This window comes from Brachypodium distachyon, chromosome 1 (assembly GCF_000005505.3).
Source record: "Brachypodium distachyon strain Bd21 chromosome 1, Brachypodium_distachyon_v3.0, whole genome shotgun sequence".
NCBI lineage: Eukaryota > Viridiplantae > Streptophyta > Magnoliopsida > Poales > Poaceae > Brachypodium > Brachypodium distachyon.
The window spans coordinates 42,339,575-42,362,808 of record NC_016131.3 but is presented as its reverse complement, the minus strand read 5'-3'; the positions used below and the strand labels follow the sequence as shown (position 1 = coordinate 42,362,808).

General features: G+C 47.3%; 2 protein-coding genes, 1 long non-coding RNA gene and 1 pseudogene across 3 annotated transcripts; 2 read left to right on the top strand and 2 right to left on the bottom strand.

Annotated features, from left to right (window-relative positions):
- Nucleotides 1–4,733: 4,733 nt before the first annotated feature.
- Nucleotides 4,734–6,065, bottom strand: LOC104582205 (annotated as a pseudogene).
- Nucleotides 6,066–12,586: 6,521 nt separating this feature from the next.
- On the top strand, nucleotides 12,587–13,974 carry LOC100840900 (uncharacterized protein At3g17950). The gene is made up of 2 exons (XM_003563940.4): nucleotides 12,587–12,988; nucleotides 13,089–13,974. Exons 1-2 carry the CDS (start codon nucleotides 12,911–12,913, stop codon nucleotides 13,611–13,613), a joined length of 603 nt encoding a protein of 200 aa, XP_003563988.1. The 5' UTR covers nucleotides 12,587–12,910; the 3' UTR covers nucleotides 13,614–13,974.
- A 609-nt stretch (nucleotides 13,975–14,583) lies between these two features.
- LOC112269722 lies at nucleotides 14,584–17,393 on the top strand. The gene is made up of 2 exons (XR_002961642.1): nucleotides 14,584–15,073; nucleotides 16,796–17,393. It is a non-coding gene; the product is annotated as an uncharacterized LOC112269722 (long non-coding RNA).
- Nucleotides 17,230–21,368, bottom strand: LOC100844035 (endoglucanase 17). The gene is made up of 7 exons (XM_010229477.3): nucleotides 20,968–21,368; nucleotides 20,459–20,866; nucleotides 20,023–20,115; nucleotides 19,763–19,924; nucleotides 18,179–18,293; nucleotides 17,892–18,058; nucleotides 17,230–17,801 (listed from the first exon to the last, which is right to left on the bottom strand). The coding sequence occupies exons 1-7, from the start codon at nucleotides 21,169–21,171 to the stop codon at nucleotides 17,469–17,471; spliced, it is 1,482 nt and encodes a 493-aa protein (XP_010227779.1). The 5' UTR covers nucleotides 21,172–21,368; the 3' UTR covers nucleotides 17,230–17,468.
- Nucleotides 21,369–23,234: the final 1,866 nt, after the last annotated feature.

Below are 23,234 nucleotides of genomic sequence, written 5' to 3'. Positions count from 1 at the left end.
TAGATGGTGTGGAGGAAAACAGGGGCCTGACTGACAGGGAGAATAACCTCAGAGAAATGGTTAAACAGAAGTTGCAGACCTGCCTCAATGATCAGAATTCATACGGGAGGCAAAGAGGAAAAATCAAATCGGTTAAACTTGGTGATGAAAACTAAAAAAAATACATTCATTGGCTACCATTCAGCATAGAAGGAACAAAGTGGCTTGCCTTAAAAGAGAAGATGGCTCATCGGTATATGATCATGACACTAAGGCCAACATGTTCTGGCTTGCATTCAGAGACAGGTAAGATCAGAAGGGCAAAATCTCACTTTTCCACTCCAGGATCTCTTCCAGCAGGCTCAGGATCTAACTATTTTAGAGAATCCATTCACTAAAGATGAGATTGATCTGGTCATAAAGAGCCTTCCATCAAACAAATCACCAGGCCCAGATGGTTTCAACACTGACTTCATCAAGAAATGTCGGCCCATCATCAAGGAGGATTTCTATGAGCTCTATCAACAATTCTATGAAGGAAACTCACTCTTGCCTGCATAAACACATGTTTTATTGCACTCATCCCTAAGACTGACACGACTGATAAGGTCAATGATTTCAGACCAATTTCACTGCTCAACTGCACTCTCAAGATACTCACTAAACTCCTTGCCAACAGACTACAGTCCATCATTCTTACATTGATTCACCATAATCAATATGGTTTCATCAAAACCAGAACCATTCAAGATTGCTTGGCATGGGCATTTGAGTATATTCATGCTTGTCACAAATCTAAGTCAGAGATCATCCTTTTAAAGCTTGATTTTGAAAAGGTTTTTGACAAAGTGGAACACAAAGGTATTCTCCAAATCATGCAAGCTGTGGGATTTGGAGTGAAATGGTGTCAATGGATTGACCAAATTCTGCATACTGCCACATCACAGATCATACTTAATGGTGTCCCAGGGAAGCTAATTCATTGCAAAAGAGGGGTTAGGCAGGGTGACCCACTCTCACCACTCCTTTTTGAGATTGTGGCTGACCTTCTTCAATCTGCACTCAATTCTACCATGCACCATAGTCACCTTCAGAGGCCCATTGAATCCACTGCATGCCCAGACTTTCCTATCATACAATATGCTGATGACACACTTATTATATTAAAAGTTGAGGAGACACAAATTCAGGTGCTACAAGACATTCTGCAGCAATTCCATGCCTCCATAGGTCTCAAGGTCAACTTTGAGAAATCTAGCTTGATCCCACTCAACATGAATACTGAGAGAGGTGCCTATTTTGCTGACCTCCTCTCATGTAAGCTTGGCACCTTGCCTTTCACATGCCTGGGCCTCCCACTGGATACATCAAAACCGAAGATTGAAGAATTTATGCCCATGTTCAAAAGGATCGAAAGCAGACTTTCCTGTTTCTCAAGCATGCTCTCCTATGGTGGTAAACTCCAACTGGTTAACTTAATTCTCTCAACCCTGCCTATGTTCCAAATGAGCACCTTCCTAAAGGGGTCATTACACAAATTGATAAATACAGAAAACACTGCTTATGGAGAGGACATGATCTCATTAAGAAGAACCCTCCACTAGCTGCTTGGGAAATGGTATGTAGGCCAAAGAATGAAAGAGGACTTGGAGTGATCAATTTGGAAAATTAGAACAAAGCACTCATCATGAAGAATCTGCACAAGTTCTATAACAAGACTAACCTCCCATGGGTACATTTTGTATGGGAGCAACACTACACAAACGGACTACCACCCATGAATAATGCTGATGCCTCCTTCTGGTGGAAAAACACACTCAAACTCATTGATCAGTAAAAGGAGCACTCCAAATGCACAGCACACCAAGGCAATACTATCCTATTTTGGCAGAACAATTGGCAAGAAGAGCCTCTGAAGAATGCTTGGCCTCAACTTTTTTCATGTGCTATCAACAAGGACTCCACCCTGTGGGAAATGACATATTCTACTGATATTACTGAACATTTCCATCTGCCTCTCTCTGTTATGGCATTTGAAAAACTTCAAGAGCTCACCCTACTTCTTGATACCTTGGAGCATTCTAACAACCAAGACTTATGGGCATACAATTGGTCAACTCCAGTATATTCTACTTCACAGATGTACAAGCACATGGTCATGCACATTGAGATCCCACAGAATATCAAATGGATTTGGTCATCATGCAACCAACTCAAGCACAAGTTCTTCATGTGGCTCCTGATTATTGACAGACTTAACACCTGAGCCATGTTGCAAAAGAAAATCTTTCATCTTCCTGACTATACATGCGTTCTCTGCAATCAGCCACACCTTGAAACAAGAGACCACTTGTTTTTTCACTGCAAATTTGCAGTCTCGTGCTGGAGATATATCTGCCCATTATTTACACCTCAGATCACTGTCCATGAGAATCTTGAAGCTATCAGACAAGAGATTAAACTCCCATTCCACATGAAAATCTCTACACACAAACACTTGGTGCATCTGGAAGACCCGCAATGATTATATTTTCGATGGAATTCCGCCCTCACGCTATAGATGTAAAAGGCTTTTTAAGGACGAAATGAACCTCGTCTTTCACAGGGCAAAAAGAAAGAAGTACCAGGGATTCAAAACCTGGGTAGATAGCTTTAGATGATCACTTCTTTTTTCTTTTCATTTTGTAAATACTCTTATATTTAATAAAATGGCAATAGGTCTCATGACCTAAAGCTTTCCTTAAAAAAAAACTTCTTCTCCGGCAAGCTCCCTCGACGTGTACGTGTGCAGCGACTGAACCTGAGCTACACGAGCACGCGGATCGCTCCCCAAGTACTTCCGTTTGCACCTTGTTTTGGCTTCTCGTCAGAGCCGTAAGTGTTTTGATCGATTCAAGTTCTTCTTATCAAGCAATTGGTTCTAGTACTAGTCAGTACGTGCTTTTTCAAAGGCATGTGGAGATTATTCTTTGTACTGTTAGTGTGTATTGCCATGATTTTTTCATTCGATAGCAGCAACCTCTTCCTGTTAATTCTTTTACTGTGTTGCTGTATTATGGGTGCGTTTTTTTCGGCTTCTCCTTGACGCAGCTTTCCGGAGAAGCCATATCTCAGATTTAGTTAGGCATCCAAAGTAGTTTAGACCAAACTAGTTTGGTAGCCTAATCAAATTTTGGTGGCGGCTTCTCCAGGAAGCTAGGGGTTGGGAGGGGCTTCTCGGAGAAGCCGGTCTAGGAAGCCGAAAAGAACTGACCCTATATAACAAGTTTGGTAGATAGTAGTAGCATATTGTGTGATGCATTCACCTGTTTGCAAGTCCTAGTTGGATTAGTACTGTTAATCTGTTCATGGCTTAAATTGCTTTGCAATCTGTGGAAGAGATTAATTTGGATAGTTACTTTGCCATTGGTCATATTGATTAGAGGAATTAAATTAGTGACAAATTGCTTGCGATTTCCAACAACCAGCACCGATGGAGAAGAATCAAGAGTGTACTTCTATCATCCAAATACGATCTTATGGTTTCTGATTGTAATATATATATTGCTTATTGTTGCAAGGGCTTGCAGTCACTATGAAGGCATCATTCGTGTATTAAGTAGTATTAAGTAGAGCTCTTTTACGGTACCCGAAATTAATTTGGACCGTCCATTCATTTGATCCAAGGGTTACAGATTAGTAGATACTTCCTAATACTTCAATTTAAATACATGGAGTAACAATGTGGAGTATCAAGTGCACAGGGGTAAAATCAGAGGAAGAAAACATCGGCAAATGTTTTTTTTTTACTTCGCCAGAATACTCAGGGGAAGAGACGCTTCCGATTCACCCTTGGCGGCGCACCGGAATTGGCGCCCGCTGAGGCCCGAAAATGCATCGTCGAGGCTCCCCTCCCTACAGCAGCGCGTTTGTGCCTGCGACTGGCAATTGATTTAGGGACCGAGAGCAATCGAGATTTGGGGACTGAAATCGCATCGCGGCGGCGTTGCTCCTCGAGGAGGCGCAGCAGCGCTGGCTGCAGGCGGACAAAGAGTACTCAGATGAAGGCGGCGTCAGGGCGTTGGGAGGACGGCGGTGGCCTGGAATCAGGATAACGGGGAAGAGACCCGATCCTGCCTTCGTTTAATTTTTATTCCTAATGCGAAAATGTGAAAAGACAATATTGCCCTTTCCTTATACTCCGTTTTGCCTACTGGAGTGTTGGTACCGTATAATCTGCCATTAAGTAACATATGCAGAGTGGTATTTTTTTTAAGGATATTCATAGTGGTATGGGTACCACACATCGATGTCACCTGTACAGTTCATGCAACGGTATAAGATGTAGTAACACACAAAATTATTGATTCTTCACCGTACTAACCCATCATATTGTGATGGAAAAGGTTACCGCTGTCTTCGGATCCTCCACGGGTCATCGGGCCCTATTTCTGGGAGTTTTTACCAATTCATATATCGACTTAAATTGAATTCATTACAAAACTCAAGAGTTTTAACATGAGCAATACCATACATCTAGCACACATGTTCATACATTGCACAAGATAAGTTGATCCTTGTTCACTGGTAGGAACAAAGTTCTCTAGCCCCTCCATGGATCTCTAACATAAACCAACATATGCTTCTCACTCTGCACCGGCTGTGCCGCCTTCTTCTAGAAAGGAAACTTGAACTGACCAATTTTATCCATAATGATGCACGGGTTTGATGGAACATGTAGGAAAGAGCTTGTCGGTATTGCAGCATCGCTCTGGCTAGGGCCTAACGTTATTCTCCGTCTTCCATGGGTCATTATCATTGAGTTCTACATCATTGATACTATAGCGTTGACTCTCCGATCATTTGCTCTCTAGCCTCTTGAAGTATTTTTGTGCGTGGCTCGAAATCTGGACCGGAGTCTTGGAGGTGACGAAGTTCTTGGATATGTCCTTCCACTTTCCTCGACCATAGACCCTCAACCCACGGAGGAAGAGCCTACAATAAGGGTTATGTTTTAGTAGTTGATTAATATGGCGTCTGGATAGTTGTTTCATTAGTTGAAGCAAGTAGTACCATAGAGACATGGCTTCTTAATATATAGAAGCAAACCACACATATCTTTTTTTGTGTAATCTACTAAATGAAATAGTTCAAAAACAAATAAAATAAAGCATTTACATCTAGAATTATTTGTACACATATCTAGTTATTTCACGACAACTTTTTTCTTGATTCCCCTTCATAATTAATGTTGTCATATTCATAACATGACATGACCATATTTGTACTAGTAATCTTAAATTTATTATAAATAAATAAGTAAATGCTACCATGCTATCATTGTACACTTTAGGACACTTCAACATGATAAAAATGAGAAAATAATCAAAGAGAGTTGACCATTTCCCATAATATAAAGTGCACTTTATCCCTATATTGTGCGGAATAGTGACAACAAAATCTAAATTGTTTGTCCTATAACAATCAATACGTAGATCATACTTAATTAGTGCACTTCTGTTTAAAATAGACCTGACATCCCTAGAAAAATAATAAAGACTAAAAAACAATATCACGACAATATAGAAAGTGTGCAAAATCGGTAACCTGTGTTCGGCTGGGGTCCAAAACTTTCTGGTACAATGTGCAACCACTGGTTGATGGATGGACATCTTATTCTACAACATCTCCACCTTGTTCCCCTTCACCACCGGCACCTCCTTCATAGTCTCCATGATTCCCACATGTTTCCATGGGAAACCATGCAAAAAATCCTTGTCGTCCATGGAGACCTCCCGCTCCTCTGGCACCCCATAGTTCTTATTCACATGGCCATCAATGTTGCGGATGACACCATGCATACTATTGGCACCACCGTACTCATTTTCTTGACTCTGCTTCATACTCATCTCCACGACGAGATCAACGTACAGGTCTCTTACCTGATACATGGTCTTCAAAGGAAACTTTGCTTGAAGCTCACCCATGATGTTGTCATGATATTCACCATCGTAGCCGCAATAGTTGCTATTGAGACTAGCGATGACCGACCTTGCTTCATCTACCTCGAAGGAGGTCCACTCCTGGTTAGTTCTTATTGTATGCATTGTGAACTAGAGAGAGTTGGATACTGTAATACAATGGGAAGTATGCACTCTAAAGAAGGATTGCATGAAGAAGGTGAGTAATCGGGCCGTGTATTTATAGATGGCCGTGTGTAGGAAATCTAAATCTTCTGATATAGATTATTAATTAGACAATAATGGCTAGCAATCCATATCCGATGTACACATTAAATTTAGATATACCAATAATCAAAATTATATGTATTAACAATATGAGCACTACCCCTGTGTGCAATAGTTAACTGCACCAGTGAATAAAAAAAGAGAGTTTATCTACCTAGTTTTCAAAGTGACCAAGTGTTGTGAATTTGATGTCGTCATTAGTGTATCAATTTTAACCTCTATACTCATGGTATGTATGTATGCACTATGCAGCTTAAAATTAAGGTAGTGAATGCATAATAACACTTGTACATAGCGGCTTTTGAAGAATATGTAAAAATAGCTTAGGTTCACCTAAACAACCGTTCATTTGGCAATGGAAATCAACACCAATACCCGCCCGTTTTAGAGTGGAACCCTCATACTGTGGTCGCCTCCATCCTAGCATAACCATCATACTGTGGTCGCCGCCACCTCATTAGAGCACACCAAATTCTATTATGAATTGGTGGGGTTGGTTGGCAGTTGTAGTGGCCCATTAATGAAATGTTGGTGCAAAATCGATGTACGCTTAATTTTATGGCTAATATCTCTCGCTCAAATATATATAGATGTCAAATAAATGATCCATGAATTGCAATCATACCGAAGCATATCTACATATTGTCAGACGATCATGCACACTATTCTGATTTTGATGCACATGAGTGTAGGAAAATGTCAACTCTTGATGTCATGACCCAATATTTTTTATTTCTCTTTTCTTTGAGTGTAGGAAACCTTGTAAGTAATCCAAAAATGACAATGTGCACATTGATTTTTTTTCACTCAATATTTCCTTGGTATGAACATTTCACTTGGTGTGCTGAAAAACATTAATATGTTCATAGACCAATGGTTGCATGATGCAAGATCGATTTCCATGCTCTACAAAGGATTGAATTTTGATTTTGAAATCAAATATGTGATATTTGTGTTCATATTTAAAGTACCTAAATGTCGCCATGTTGGATCCAGATTTGAAAATCCGAACACTCTCTCTCTGTATTCTGCACTAGTCTAGCACCACGCTAGTGGACCAAAGAAATGAATATTATATCCATGTTAAAAATACTAATAAACATATAATACGTATTTCACTGTGTTATACCTAATTTTAGAGTCACACAATATGTTGGAGCAGGTCTCACTGCCATCTGTAGGCAACGGGATCCTGACACACCAAGTCCCATAGGTAAAACTTGGGAGAAGATGGATGATGCTGGTGACCTCGAACTTATATTACTGTGGTCATCGGGTCAACAAGCAAGGCGCTGTCATATGCAAGTGCCCCTAGCCCGAGAGAATGATCCATGAAGCAAGAACCAAGTCTAGCACTTGTATTAGCCCCCAACAAGCACACCATATCACTGTAGTACCTTTGTGTAAGTATTTCCAATATGATATTGAACCTAAGGAGCTAAACATTCCATGTCCCATGGCTAGAATTGCCATGGAAACTAGTCATGTGCGCACCCAAATCGGAGTTATGAAGTTAGTCCACTCAATGATAACTTTTACTTGAACTAAAGAGAGAAACAAGGTAAACTAAACTAAGAACAAGAAAGGTAAAACGTGTATTTAAATGGCACAACACTAGACTAAAGGAACACTAGTAATATATGGTTTATAGGCGGAAGACACATTTACTATGCAAAGTTCAAGTAGTGTTATACCAAAGGGAGTGAAGGTTAGGCTAGATGTGCCACAAACCTCGCAAACACATCCCTCGTAACCATCGCTTCTAAGAATGTTAATTGTCATAAGGTAGCGATTGGTCATGACATAGAACTAGTGGGTCTTTGTTACTCCCTGCCAGGGTCAACAAATTTTTGGTGCATCAGATTTGCATTGCTTGTGATAACTTTCTTGATTTGAGAGAAAACAATATTTTGCATATGCTCAATCATTTTGATATGACCTCTAATATTGGTGATAGTTGTATGACAAATAGCTTGTTGCATGATTGCACATTGACGCATATTGTATCTCGCCATTTGGGAATTTTGAATTATTATTCACCTACGTTAGGATGGTTTAATGATGAGAATTACAAATTAAATTGTGATACATGTTGTTGGAATATGAATAGTAATCTTTTGCACTATTATGAGTTTTATTTATGTGAAACATTGAATGTGCAGCATGGGAGTGGAGTTAAAAATAATGATATATACATATACCATGCACACACCTTGTCTCTTTTGTTAGTCTCTTTTCAGCTTGTCCACCCCCTCGCCATTGTACCTGGGGGGGGGGAGGGGGGAGAAGGCGAACTTGGCCCGCATTTCTTCATCCTTCCGAGCTCGGTCCGACAGCTCCTTCTTGCTGGCCTTCTCGCGCTTCTCTCCTTTGCTGGTGCTCCCCTTGGGTCTGTTCTGGCCTTTGGAAGACATTGGCGGGAGTTGGGGAGTGAGTTGGCTAGAGTTGGGGCACGGAGAGCTCGGGGGACAATGGCGGAAGCAGGAAGCAATGGGGAGTGCCCGCCGCCAGCCTTGGGTATTTATCGGGGCTGGCGGGCTGCAACGGACACCCCCACGATCGGTAATAAAATGCCCTAAAGAATTGGGAATTAAGATGGGGGTGCGCGACGTGGCCTTAACTCTGTGGTGATTATGGGGGATAAGGCACGAAATCGTGCGCCCAACCGTTTCGCTCGGAAGAGGGGAACTGTAAACGCGGCCCACAAGGCCGGGTGCCAGGGGACTCCCCTTGGGACCCACACGTCGGATAGGGCGTAGCTCGGCAACCGGCCGAGGATAGCACTTACCGGGGGCCTCAAGGCTGCCCGCCCACGCCCGGGGGCTACTGTCGCACCAGTGGCCCACAGGGTCCCACTGATACGGGACGCGTGGATCGCCAGTGGCAAAGCCCCGCCAGGTTGGCCTCCCGGGAACGATAGGCCCGGGAAACCTGCCCCAAGAAGATGGTCCTTGGGGAAAACAAAGCCAAGGGCCGAAATAGAAGAAGCGTCCGGGAACTCTGGTCCCGGGAAGTGGAAGAAACGCCTTCCCGCAACTGGCCTGGTGCGCTAGCCGGGAAGGGGCACCCCAGCAACCCACGCTCGGGCATGCAGGCGGGGCCCGCAAAACAGTGAAGACGGGACGAGACAGCGGACGCAGTGCATTTAATGCACCGACAGGAGTCACATCGGCAGGGCTAGTCTTGCTCAGCAAGGCTAGAGCATCTACTCTACAATTTATTTTTTTCTACCGTGTACAGTGGCCTGGGCGCTGCATGGCGTCCAGCGTGGATCAACGGCGGTGTAATTCTTGTGGCGGTGACACGCGTATAGGAGACGTGTCGCGCTGCATGCATCGGCACCTGTGGTATCCCCTTGACTATAAAAGGAGGACCAATGCCACCGGTCAAGGGGTTCCGTTCGGTTCTGTTCTAGCTCTAGTAAGAGTCATAGCCAGTAGTAGCAAGGAGTATGACTCCCGTAGGCAGCAAACTCTCTAAGGACAGCAAGTAGCTCCCTGGGAACCCCTGGGGCTCCCTGTAAGCCACACATATATTCGTGAATACAACTCCAAGCAGGACGTAGAGTGTTACACCTCCGGGTGGCCCGAACTTGTGTAAATTCACGTGTCGGCACTTCGTGTCTTTCGTCACGCCGGCGATCGCCGGAGCAATCGTCTCGCCCTCCACCGAACCAAAAAGGGGGTGCTCGGCATCCCCGGTGCCGGAGACCCGTGCTCCGACATTGATCTTTTGTTTCTTGCTAATTTATCTTGTCTCGTATTGTCCTATATTTTTATGATCCATGGCTTCTCAAATGTAGTCAAAAATAATATTGCTCCATCCACTTCGAAATATGTGTGCATTTGGCCTTATCCTATGTCAAAACTTGTCAACTTTGACCAAGTTTGTTGAAAAAAACACAAAACTAGTTCCGTTATGACTGCTGTTAAATACTCCCTCCGTCCCATATTAAGTGACTCAAATTTGTCTAAATATGGGCGTGTCTATGTACTAAAATATGTCTAGATACATGTAATATTTCGGCACTCAATATGGAGGGAGTATATTTTTATATTGAATTTGTTTGGTTTTATATGTGTTGGTATTTTTTATACCAAGTCAGTCAAAATTAAGAAAGTTGACTTAAGACAACCCCAAATGTATAGATCTTAAGAAACAGAGGGAGTATACTACAATAAACTGCCCTAGCTAACCAGTCCATCTGTGGCCATTGCGGATAAGGGTTTCGTTGGTGATCATTTGCCGTGAAATTAGAGTTGTGGGGTTAAGGAGTGACGTGTGATGGCGATGACGTTTGCATATAGCTTTGATGGTCCTTTTGCATGCTTTATCGGTCAATGTTGCCACGTGTGTTTGTGGACGTGTCGATATCTATTTTTGTCTATTTTCTGTTAATTAACTGGACAACTTTCTTCTTTATTAGTGGATAAATTACCTTGCAGGGTGGACGTTGATAAGAAAATTGGTGCCTTTATAAGCAGTATAGATAGGGATAGAGATTTTAGATGTGTTAAGTTTCAAATCTTGACCATAAGATTTTATAATCAATGGAGGAGGTACTTTAGCATATATGACGAATCGTGATGCTTTCTTGTCCTTTAGTTTTATAATTATATAGTGGATTTAGGAAAGTAGGGGGGAATAGAAAAGATAAAAAGTGGCACAAGTTTCACTAAACTAGGTGATTCCCCGCGCGTTGCGGCAGACAATTGTATTTGAACATCTGGACACGATGTTAGGAAAAATTATAATAACATGGTCAAATGCTAAAGAAATATGAATACCACAGGCCAAACGACTTTATCATCCATCACATATTTGCATCAAAAAGTTGTAGTAATTTTGATGTACATAAACATCGAGGAAACTGAACAAAGAAGCTTCAGAAACCTGAATATTGGAAGTTCTTAGAAAGATCGACATACATATCATGAAAATATGCGTACCTGGTGAATTATTTATATACAGCATGAAGGTGAAAAACTTTAGGAGCTAAAATGTTGATTGTCGAAGGAGACACCAAAATGAATTGCTAGTGGGTCGGCAGCATATGACATATATGGTGATATACACTTTGCATGCACATGATTTTGATTAATGAGAACCAACTTGATGATGTGGATATTTTGCATGTTGTGCTTAGTGGAGATCAACTTGATGATGTGGATACCTTGCATGTTGAGCTTGCAAATATTAATGACTTGATGATGTGGATGCATTGCATGTTGAGCTTGCAAATATTAATGACTTTTAGTGGGGGTCAACTTTATAGAGATTATAGATAAGGTAAGATTGTAGAAATCTCACTAAATAAAGTAATTTCTGTCATAGAAATTAAAATAAAGAGTAAAAATGGACTTCACTCCCTTTTTTCTTGTTGTAAGAAGATAGAACAGCTTCCAAACAAATCGTAATCAACAACATTTAAGGGCATCTGCAATAGCACAGTCGGCATTGACTCTCACGTCATCAGAGTCGATGACGAAACACATGTAATATGTTGGTCTTTACTATAAATGCTTTGTTAGCATTAAATGCGATGATGTGAAATGGCAAATAGGTTGACTTTTAGTTGACTCTTAGTCTTTTTTTTCTCAGGGTCTGACTCTTCACTAATTCTCTTTGCTCTAAAAAACAAATTTAAAAGAAGAATCGGTTTGACAAAATAAAGCTAGATTCCTCTCGCATCCGATGCACATTAGGGACAGAGAGATATGGGAAGAACGGCGCATTTGTGGGGTATGGGGGACAATCCGTTCGGAGCTGAAAAAGCCAACCGCAGAATTCATTCCTGGTCAATCAATCAGCTGATCGATTGGATCCAAAGCTCAGCAGTGTTAATCTTCACTAAAGTTAGAGATGACTTGACAACGACAGATTACAAAAGCAGGGCTAAGATCAAATCATTAGGACTAGTTCTACTTCTTGAGTTCTTGCAGCCTATGGAAAGTTGGAAATGGAGCATCTCACTGTGAACAAACAGTGCATTCAATTCAAGGATTGTTCGTCTATGGTGGCATTCTCTTCTTTCACTAGTGCTACTACTAGTCGAACTTCATTTATTTTCTTTCCTTTTCCAAAACTAGAATTTGAAAAATCATCATCAGTTAATCAAGTTGCTGCTGTACATCTGGGAAGAAACTTCTTCCATGCCAACAGCTCTTTTGAAGGGAAACAATAGAGACGAATCTAGCTTGTAGCTACTTGTTAAATTTTGTTTCAGCTCTTCTACATAGGTTTGCTTTTAACTTTCTCTTCTGTACATAGGTTGGTTGCTTGCTTGTCGGAGATTATGGACCGATTTGAAATCTAGGAAACACTGTATTACAATTTCAGTACTTATGAGATCCAGAGTTCCAACGGAGCATCACGGGCTGTGTTAATGTACAGAGTTCTGAAACTTGGTGGAGCAGGCGCACTGTCTAGACGTGCAATTAGCCCTGTTGAGCCATTGAAGTTACCAAGTGCCGACAATTTAACACCACCGCACCTGGTCCTTCAGTACTCATTCTCGTTAACCACGTCGCCGTCACGGCAGCACCACACACTCCCAACCCCGATCAACTGCCCCCGCCAACCGCTTATAAACCCTTTCTCTCTTCTTCTTCCTCCTCACTTCACCGCCGCGCCGCGCCCCTCGTCTCGTCCCCTTCCGTCTCCTCCGTCGCTCGCGCTTCCGCCGGAGCAAGCAGGCCTACGTGATGGACCTTGATGGCGACCTGATGCCGTCCTCCCCCTCCGTCGACTCCTCGCCGTCCTCCTCCGATCTCGACACCGAGGTAACTAATTAACCGTCGACGTTCCTCTTGCCACGGCGTGGTTCGTTAATTGCATTTGTGTGACGAGAGTTCCTGGTTTGGTTTTGTTCCGTGTTGGTAGTCGACGGGGTCATTCTTTCGGGACCGGAGCACGACGCTGGGGACGCTGATGGGCGTGTCGGTGTTCGGCGGTGCGCAGCGGCGGGCAGCGCTGCCGAGGGAGGACAGCGGGAGGCAGACGCGGGCGGCGCCGGAGGAGGAACAGGGGCGGCGCGCGTGCGTGTGGAGACGGAGGAGGCGGCGGCGGCGGGGCGGCGGGAGCTGGTGGCGGCTGTGCCGCGACGACAACGGCGGGCCGCCCACGAGGCTCGGCGAGTTCCTGGACATGGAGAGGCAGCTCGCCGGCGCCGATTTCCTGTGCGACGGCGGCGGCCCGCGGGAGCCCGAGGCGGCTTCCGTGGCGGCCACGGCGCTGTTCGAGGACGGGAGAGTGCGCCCACCGCAGCCGCAGCAGCAGACAGCGGCTCCGCAGGAGGAGAGGGGGAGGTGGCGGCTGCAGAGGGCGGCGGAGGGGTCATCGTCCTCGTCGTCGCTGGCGAGGCTGCCGGTCCTGCTCACCGGCATCTGCAGCGGCGGAGCGGGGTAGGGACGACGGACGACGCTTACGTGAAAGCGGGGCAGATTAAGTGCTTTCTTTAAGCATCTTTCTCCCTTCTTTTTCTTCCGCTGTCACGGATTCTTTGCCCCGCTTTTGTTGATTATTGCTTTGGCCCTACAACTCTTTGATGCTTCTCTTCTCTCTTTTTATCTTCTCATTTTCCTCTACTAGAATCAAGAGTAGAAAATAATCGTGTATTATTTAGTCTGCTCTTGTGTTGTTATAACTCGTTAGTTTTTTTTCCGGGGATTATCACTCGTTCGTGTACTTCTGTAAATATCAAAATTAGGCACTAGTCAGACCATTTTATCAAGGAACAAAGTATAAAAGTCCCTTGTATTATCTGCATTATTTCCTGCTGCCGCATTGCCGATTCGCCAGTGTACGTTGTATTACTCCATCAGTACTGCGTAAAGCATCCCAGGCAGCAGTACAGTGCGGTACTGGAGCTGCGAAGAGTTTCATTTTTGTCCGTGCACTGTGAAGTCGATTCGATCGCACGGTGAGGAGATACGCCACGTTACGACCGACCCCATAGTACCAGATCGCTACGAACAGAGATGAAATCCCGACGCCATCAACCTGGCATGTGGACGTGATCAGCATGGGTTGATCGGTCACTCTCGGTCCGAAGCTGGCAGGCCCATTCCTTAGCTTCATCCATACACACACGGTAGGATACAAAAGAGGATTTGAGCTCCGAAATTGGACCATCGTGACGCAAGAGTTTTGCTTTTATCTTTCTTGACGAGGCACATCTGGAACGGAACGCCAATCGCCGGGCCCACTACAAATGGAACACATCTGGAACGGAACTCAAGAAATTGCACAAAACATCAAACATTGGTCGGGTTGTTATGCAAAGAGTAAAATGGCCCAAAAATCCTAATTCCTTCGTAAAAGTCCTAACATAGTTCTAAATGTTTGAAATTGCACATTCCATTCCTAACTGTTTGATAAGTGGTTCATCCCAGATCATAAGGTGGCTCTGGGGCGTGCTGGCTGTCTACGTGGCCATTTGGGCCCACTTGTCAGGTGCCAACGTGGAACTTTTTTGCAAATAACCCCTGCGTCCTCGCGTCTTCTCCCTCGACCGCCGTTGTACCGTCCTCGTCTCACTGCTCCGCCTACTCGCCTGCTCCCCTTCCCTTGTTCTTGTCCCCTGTCGAGTCCCTCCCCTTCTCATTTCTCTCCTCCACTTTCCTCTCCCTCTCCATTCTCTCTTCTACCCGAAGCCCTCTTCCCTCTCTCGTTTCTCCTCCTCAAAAAGCTATGCCACCGCCTATGTTTCTTCCCAGCGAGCTCAATCGCATCACCACTCTAGCTCTCGGACGCCATCAGCGTTGCGTTCAGGAGAGCCTCCTCGCCTTCCCGCACGTGCGGGCCTCCGCCTGGACGTCTCTGAAGCACCGAAGTCCGCGCGCGCCGCTTCTTCTCCAACTCCGACGGTAAGCGCCGCCCGTCTCAGTCTGCGCGACCACGACAACCCCGTGCTCTCCGACCTGCGCGCAAGCTCTGCCTCAACCTCACGAGACCGACGCCACCCTCGATTTCAAGCCCCGCGCGCCGAGCGGTCCCCGCTGCCGACCCCTCCCCACCGTCGACCCACCTCCTCCGACTGCCTCCGCCCTAGCCGCGACCGCCGCTGAGTTCCAGGTTATGCCCCCTCCTTTTCCCCCGCTCTCAGCCGATTCCTCCGCCCCGTAGCTCACCGCGCCTAGCGCCGCCGCCGCCATCAAGCCACCCGACCTATTCCCCTGCGTGTCGCCATGGTGGGCCGAGCACATTTTGGGCCTGTCTGGCTGTCTGGCGCCGCACCCTCGAAGCGAACGCCCCTAGCGAAGTAGGCGCCTCCGAGGGGAGGGGCAGACAGCGGCGGTGGCGGATGAGGAGGAGAGACGGACAGAGAGAACGAGGAGAGGAGCAAACAGGGAGAAGAAAGCAAATGGCAGGGTTTTTTTAGCAAAAAAGCGTCCAATTTGTCACCTGACATGTGGGCCCAAATAGCCACGTCGGCAACAGACACACGCCCGAGACACATTAGGACCTGTGCTGAACCACTTATGAAACAATTGGGACTCAAATGTGCAGTTTTAAAGAATTAGAACTAATTTGGGACCTTTACGAAAGAATTGGGACCTCTTATGCATTTTAATCTTACGCAAAACACCCACTATTCATCTTTTTTGCGCAAAACAATTATTATCCGTCTAATCCATTGCACATAAGTCATAACCAGAGTTTCAGCGTGTTCACGACGATTCTGACCGGTGGGGCCCATCTATCAGTGCCAGCATGGTAGCCTGGGCTTGCTAGCGTGGAGCGGGTCGATGCCGATGTGGGCCCAGCTGCAGACCTGGTCCACGCCGTCGCGGCGGCGTTGGAAACGTCGAGCAGCTTCACGGCGCGCTCACAAGGTGCGGCGCTCCGACCTTTCTGTCCTCCTCGACAATGCCAACTCCTCCGCAACCGCTCTCTTTCGGCCGCGCGAGCCGCAATTCCCCTTCACGCACCTCAATCTCGTCTTTCTCGTCGTCCCACTTTTGGTCGCGCTCGTGGTCAGCGGCGCGACAGCTACATGCCGTCAGCGCCAACCTAAACCCACGCCGCGGACGCACGAACACAAGGCCAGGTCGGCATACGGCATGGTAGGCATCGTCATGTTGGAGGAGATTGGGGAGTACTTCGCGACGACGACGGATTCGGAGCGCGCCGCACACGCGGACTGGGCAAGGTCATCGGCATCGCCCCGCTCCACGCTGGCAAGCCCAGGCTGCCATGTTGGCACTGATGGGTGGGCACCACCGTTCAGAAACGTCGTTAACGCGCTGAAACTCGGGTTAACACTTAGGTGCAACGGATTGGATGAATAGTAAATGTTTTGCGAAAAAATACTAATAGTGGGTGTTTTTCGTAACAACCCGACAAATGTTGAATGTTTCGTGATTTCCTCGACGGAACTCAAACCTGGGTGCTGGAGCTGGAACAAGAAATCATACTTGTTGGAGGCGACGGATTCCTGGGTGCTGCTAAAAAAACTTGCTTTTCCTGAATTATAGCAGCGTTCAGTGCCGCCACTTTGGCCTGCACGCACGTTGCTCTTTTCTGCCATGCATGCATATGCATATGCCATTCCACCACGCAGAATGATGAGAGATGCGTACCTGCAGTTGCTTCCGGTTTCAAGCAAAGCTTTGGATCCCAGCAAGGGCCCAGGAGGCAGAAAAGGACGCAGCGCCTGCACATGACATGTCTACCCACGGACGATATTACAGAGATTTGATTAGCTTCGGACTTTAATTGGGCGTCAGTTCCAGACTTCCAGCAGTCTGAGCCCCGGGCCGGGAGGTTTTCTCGTGTTCACGTGGATCCTGGGCATCGAACCAAAGGTATTCCTCATGCAATGCTGCATCACACATTTTCAATAATGAGTTGACCTCGGAATCTTCATCATTGTGTGGCGTGTCTACGACTCTGCTCCCTTGGTTGGTTGTTTCTTGGAGTGGGCGATTGAAATCGGCTAGATGGCAGAGGAGCAGTCAGCTGACAAGTGACATGGATTACTCGAGCAGAAGAGAACCCAACGCAAGTTTGCAACGCCAGATGGATGAAACGCATCAAGCGTGCTAAATCTAGGATGACATATTAGTAGCAGTAGAACATTTGGTACCGTCGGACCGATCCTTTTCCTGCCATTTTTTACAGGAAAGGGTCGGCATCTGACATGCGTTACACATGACATGAATACAGAAATACTTCAGCAGAAAAGGCAAGAGGACGACGAATCAGCCCGTTGCGGCCCATACAAAAGAAGGCCTAGCAACTACCAGGCTTCGCTCCGGCTCAAATACTGGGGTGGACGGAGAAGTAGGCGAGCAGGCCGAGCAGCGGCGCGTTGATGTAGGTGGTGGGCTCGGACTGCTGGAAGACGGCCCGCGCGTCGGGGAAGTTGTCGCTGGTGTTGCTGGGCCCGCCCACCACGGCGCCCACGAGGAGGTTGGGGTTGGGCGCGCTGCTTCCGTAGTAGGCCGCGCCGGCCTTGCAGCCGATCCGGGCCGGGTGGGCCGACACCGACGGCAGCGAGCTCCCGCGGTGGTGGATGCGCCTCGGGAACCGGGCCCCGTACCCCACCATGTACGACATCCGCAGCGGGTTGTCGCCCAGGATGTAGTCCACCTGCGACCCATTTTCCAGAAAAACAGTGAGTTTAGAAGCAAGAGGCGCCGTTTCGGGCAGAAAACACGGCGGGTTTCGCGTGCAACGAACCTGGCGCTTGGCGACGCGGCGGAGCTGGACGGGGGAGGCGGAGGAGGCGCCGCCGCACGCAACCCGCGCGTTGGCGTGGCTCAAATAGTTGGAGTAGGCGAGCAGGAGGAAGGACAGCGACGTCACGTGCTGCATGTTGCTGTTGCCCACCTTGAACAGGAGGCCACCTGCAATGCACAGACATAATAACTTCGTAGGTTAACCTTGGTCCACAACATGTTTAAGATAGACTGTTATAACTCTGTGCAGATTTGCTTAGTGGAGTAGAGTAGAAGTTGGGGATAAACCTGGAGAGTACTGGATCTGGGGATGGTTGGAGATGCCGGGAAGGAGGGTGCAGATGAAGTTGTCGGCGTTCACGCGGAAGGACTGGAAAAACTGATCCTTACCCATCAAGACCTCCTGGAGGAAGAAACACGACAGATACCACTGGTAGTGAGCCTAATCGCACAGTTAACCATTTGAGTTAAGCTGAAAATGACAGTGGTGTTTGGCGTTCCTCTAGGCCGCAGTGAACACGAGACCCGTGAGCACTACTGAAAAGGCACACTGCCCGATTCCGCCTGTTACAGCAACGTGCAGGACACAGGCCCCCATGGACCATCATGCGTAGACCAAACCAGAGCCCAGCCTGGGCTGCGCAGGGGTTAGTGATCGATGGGAGCGACAAACATACTACTCGCTTGCTTTGATCCACTAAACCTACATATCATCACTGCCACAACCGATAAAGTACTGAGTAACAGTGTTTGCTGAGGAGTTGATTAATCTATCCAAGATAGAATCTGGCCCCCGACGGTCCAGTAACATGCTGTGTGAATCTAGGATAGGAGTACTAGCCAATAATGTGCTCATGCTGTGTCAATCTAAGAATGACAGGCACGTGCAGAGTACAGTTTGCCACGGTCATTCATCATAGACATCCATTAAGACCAAGATGATAACGGGGTATATTATATCAGAGATCAGAGAATTAGTGACTAGTTGATACAGAAATAGAATCATGCCAGTCTAATTGAGCTCACATGGTGATCAGCCGAATATATACGTGTTGATGCATCATAAACTACAACGGAGAAAACAATGGCATATGCTCTATCTGCTGCACATGTACAAGCAAATTGGTTAATTATCCTGGCATTGGCCAATGATTCACCGGTCTAAAAACTACTAATCCGTAACAAGATGACGCAAATCTAGACCACGAGCACAAGTTGCTGCACACGGAAGGGAATTTCTGTCGCAGAGATGGGGACGTGACGTGCAACGTGCCCCACATGTCCTGAGCCAAAAAAGAGCAGCTGAGAGCGCGTGGAAAGGTTCCTCCATGACCATCAATCTCGCCCATGCCTCTGTGGCACAGCTTTAGGGATCTCCCAACAAGGTTACCCCTTTTTAATGTGATTCATTTTTTCTTATTCATTTTTTTTATGTACCCACATTGTCATATTCCTTGCTGGATTGTATCCGTGTAGTACTTGACCTCACCACAGCACGCACAGGGTACCGCTCAGTACTAGTACTAGTAAATCTTCTGCCAGGGTTAATTAGTGACGCGTTAGTGGGCGTAACCATTGTCAGTCTCGAGACTGCGGCCACCGGAGAAGGACGTAAGAGCCACATGTGCCCCTTGTTCCTGTGTGTACGCAAACCCGGCTAGCAGAGAAGGCAGCGTCACGATTCGCGCAAAGACACGAGAAGAGGCCAAAATGGGTCAGGCATCCCTGCATCGACGCACCACTCTACAGTCTACAGTACCACGAGACTTCACGGTAGCTAGCTAGCTACTCCTAGAGATCGTCAGCCAGTCCCTGTCGTCAGGGATGTAACGAAGCACACATACTTTTACTCAAGTTGTATCGTGCACGCACCTTGGAGATGAGGACGTTGATGCCGGCGTGTTTGTTGTCCCAGCCGAACTCGTTGATGCTCTCGCTGGCGCCGAGCGCCACCTCGTTCTTCTTGATGTAGTCGCGGTACACCCGCTGGCGCGAAGCCTTGTGCAGCCACGCCGCGCCCCACAGCAGCTCGTCCTGCAAACAAACACCCTTTCAGGCTTCAGCTATCACACGCGCCTACATCGTCCGATGGGGTGTAAATCGACGGCGCACGGAGAGTGGGATTTACGCACCTGGTACCCGTCGTAGTCGCAGTAGCAGGGGCACACGGCCGCGTGGAGGCTGCTGCTGTAGGCCCCTCTGTACTTATCCGCAAACGCGAACACCTACGCAAAAACAGACACACGCCATATCAAAAACTCAGCCATTTCGCTTGGATCGACTGCTACAAATGGGAAAACATGCATGGATGAACTCCTTTTTATTTTCGGTATACTCGTCTACTACTATGCCTAACTTGACTTTAGCAGCATTGCGTGAGAGTCGATCCAGTGGAGTAGCTAAAACTGACGGCGAGTGCCCGCAACCGAGTAACGGACCCGGCAGCAGAAACGAGGCAGGGTCAAGCTGTGGGCATTGATAGATAGCACGCGCAATAATTTAATAGACCGGCTTTAATGCACTCCCCAAAGCAAGGCAGAGAAACAAACGGAACGGGCCGGGGCTTACGGAGACGGCGCGGTCGAGGAGGCGCTTGGAGGATGCCGGGTCGGCCTCGCGGAAGACGATGGATCCGGCGGCGAGCGCGGCGGCGGTCTCGGCGGCGACGTCGGAGCCCGGGTGGGCCGGGTCGACCTTATAGACGGTCCGGGGCGTGTCCATGTCCTCGGGCCGCTCCCAGCACGAGTGGTCCCTGAACGCGTCCCCGACCTGCACGTACACCGTGTTGGGCGTGGCCGTGGCCTTCATCAGGTAGTCCGTCGCCCACCGCACCGCCTTCCTGGCCTCCCCCTCGTGCGACCCGAAGCTGCGCCCGAAGTCGATCAGCCCCCACGACATGAGCGTCGCCGTGAACGCCATCGGGAACCCGAACTTGACGTTGTCCCCCGCGTCGTAGTACCCTCCCGTCAGGTCCACCTGTTCATTCCAAGAACGGAAGCGTCATGACTCAAGTAACAATGCCTGGCAAATGCGCTGCAATGTACTAAACGAAAGGCAACTGGTTCTTAGGTTCTTACCCCGGCTGTGGCGCCGTCGTTGAGGGCGGAGTCGCGGCGCCAGCGGACGCGCTGGTCGGGCGGGAGGCGGCCGGAGCGCTGGCCCTCGAAGAAGAGGATGCTCTTGTGGAGCGCGTCGGCGTAGTTGTGCTGGGCCATGGCGGCCGTCGAGAGGAGCAGCACCGTTGCGGCCACCACCGCCATTGCCTTCGCCGCCGACGCCATTGGAATGGAACGAAGGGAGGCTTGGAGCAGTATTGATGGGTGGCGGTTTAGTTTGTTGGTGCTGTGCGCCGGTTCGATCGACGGACGCTGCTGGATGGACTGCTCTGCTGCAGCGGAGTGGGCAGGATTTTAATAGCGGACGAACGGCCGGCCGGGGTGGCAAAGTTAATGGCATGTGAGGCTGCTGGGCAGGGGAAGGAATGGGGATGGTCCGTCCCGGGGAGAAAGGAAAGCGACATGGGATGCTGGGGACGGGGCCATTCAGCTCGCGACACGTGCGTTGCGGCGCCAGAGACGTTGGCGAGGGCCCGAGCCGGGGACACCCTGCGTCCGTGGACCTGGTCCTCCTCGTTAACGTTGCCATGTTTCTGTTTCCGGTGCCAAACCAAGTGTTTATTGCTATTTGGGCGTCCCCTTGGGAACAAAAGTCCTGTACCAAACTCTAAAGAAAAATGTGTTGGTACCAAAAGTATTGTCATTGTGTTGCCTTACATCCTCGTGCGCACTTCTTCGGTATCCGTCGTTCCGGTGAGAAAGCACGATAGTTCAAGACCTTGTTTTAGGTGAGTTTCTTTCCTGTGAATCTTGCTTAGTTGATTATAATTGTTCATAACAATTGTCATAACATAAAAGGCTGTTGTGAAATATACCCAGAAATTTCATATACAGTACATCTTAACTGGACCGTTAGAACTCAGGTCTCTAGGCCAATAGAAAAATACTCTGAAGGCAGAGGCTTTCTGGGCCGAGGAGAGAAGATAGGTACATCATTTTGATCTTATTTTATGCGTCTTTGTTTAGCTCCATCCATATCTGATTCATATTCATAACCGATATTATCCACAGTTGTTTTCACATCCGGCATTATCATTGTCCCACTCTTACTCTGAGAAAAAAAAAGACGAAATAGGCATTATTTTCACTCCGCACACATGACGTTACATGGCTTAGAATCATGACCGAAAAAGAATTAGGAGAGACAGCCTATCCAATTTCGAGGTTGAAGTATGTTTAATCAATACGGGTGTCAAACAAAAGCAATTCCTAATAGCGGGTGAAAACAAACCTTATAAAAAAACAACAACTGACCAACCAGAAGCCAAATGTGTTTTCTCCAGGCTCGAACCGAAGGCATATCCAAAAGAGAGGTTAATCGGAGGGCTACGCAAATAAATGAGGATAGAAAAAATACCATGGGTGTAATGAGACTCTATTTGTCGAGGAAAAAAAAGATAGAAATTGTTTACATGGTGGACAGAATACAGGCTCTCATTTCACCCATATATTTTTGACAAAAATGAGAAATGTCGACAGTTTTAAACAGATAAAGAAGGTTTGAAAATCCTCATTGGATTGTATTATTTTTCTATATTCCGAAATTACTTTTTCTGATTTTAAATTCTTGTCATAATTTTAATTTAATTTGAACTAAAACGGCGAAAGAATTTAAGATCCGAAGGCACAATGCCTGCAAAGCACGGCTCCCTCGTGTCAATCCATGGAAAGAAAAAAAGAATTTCAGAGCGTGCACTAGTAGCAAGTAACCTAACACTGCCGCCTACCGGCGTATGGACGGGGCGTAGCACGGGCAGAGCCAGCCGAAAGCAGTATTGACCGGAGCCTAGCTGGGGCAGGATCGACGTGACGGGTCGAGAGCCGAGAGACTAGGGGAAGGGCCCCTCTCGCCGGCGAGCTCACGTGCCGGCGCTGATGGAATCGATTGCAAGTGATAGGTGGACGCATGTTACTAGAGGACGACCGACCGATGCATGTTGATACTCTCGGAAAATCGATGCACGGTATCGGTGCTTAACTTCCTAACTTGCGGCGCCGTGAGAGCACATCATCGAGGATCACTCCGCCATCTCCGTCCGGTAGCTGCTTGTCCTTGGAGCAGTTGTCCTGGCCAGTATGTCTTGCTCGTCTTCGGGTAATTGCTGCTGCAGCCCGTATCCCGTAGGACGGTAGGAGGAGTACTGGTTGACATGTATTTGCCCTGCTCTCCTGCCGTAACCATGCATGAACGCCCCATTCTTCCATGCACCTTAAATGACGAGAGATTA

Bases quoted from the DNA above. Each gene is read 5' to 3' on its own strand.
- LOC100844035 (XM_010229477.3), bottom strand. From the start codon at position 21,171: ATGGCGTCGGCGGCGAAGGCAATGGCGGTGGTGGCCGCAACGGTGCTG. The intron at 18,059-18,178 runs GTTTATCCCCAA...TGTGCATTGCAG, and splicing joins CCAGATCCAGTACTCTCCAG to GTGGCCTCCTGTTCAAGGTG. The intron at 17,802-17,891 runs GTTCGTTGCACG...AATGGGTCGCAG, and splicing joins GCCGCGTCGCCAAGCGCCAG to GTGGACTACATCCTGGGCGA.
- LOC100840900 (XM_003563940.4), top strand. From the start codon at position 12,911: ATGGACCTTGATGGCGACCTGATGCCGTCCTCCCCCTCCGTCGACTCC. The intron at 12,989-13,088 runs GTAACTAATTAA...CCGTGTTGGTAG, and splicing joins CCTCCGATCTCGACACCGAG to TCGACGGGGTCATTCTTTCG.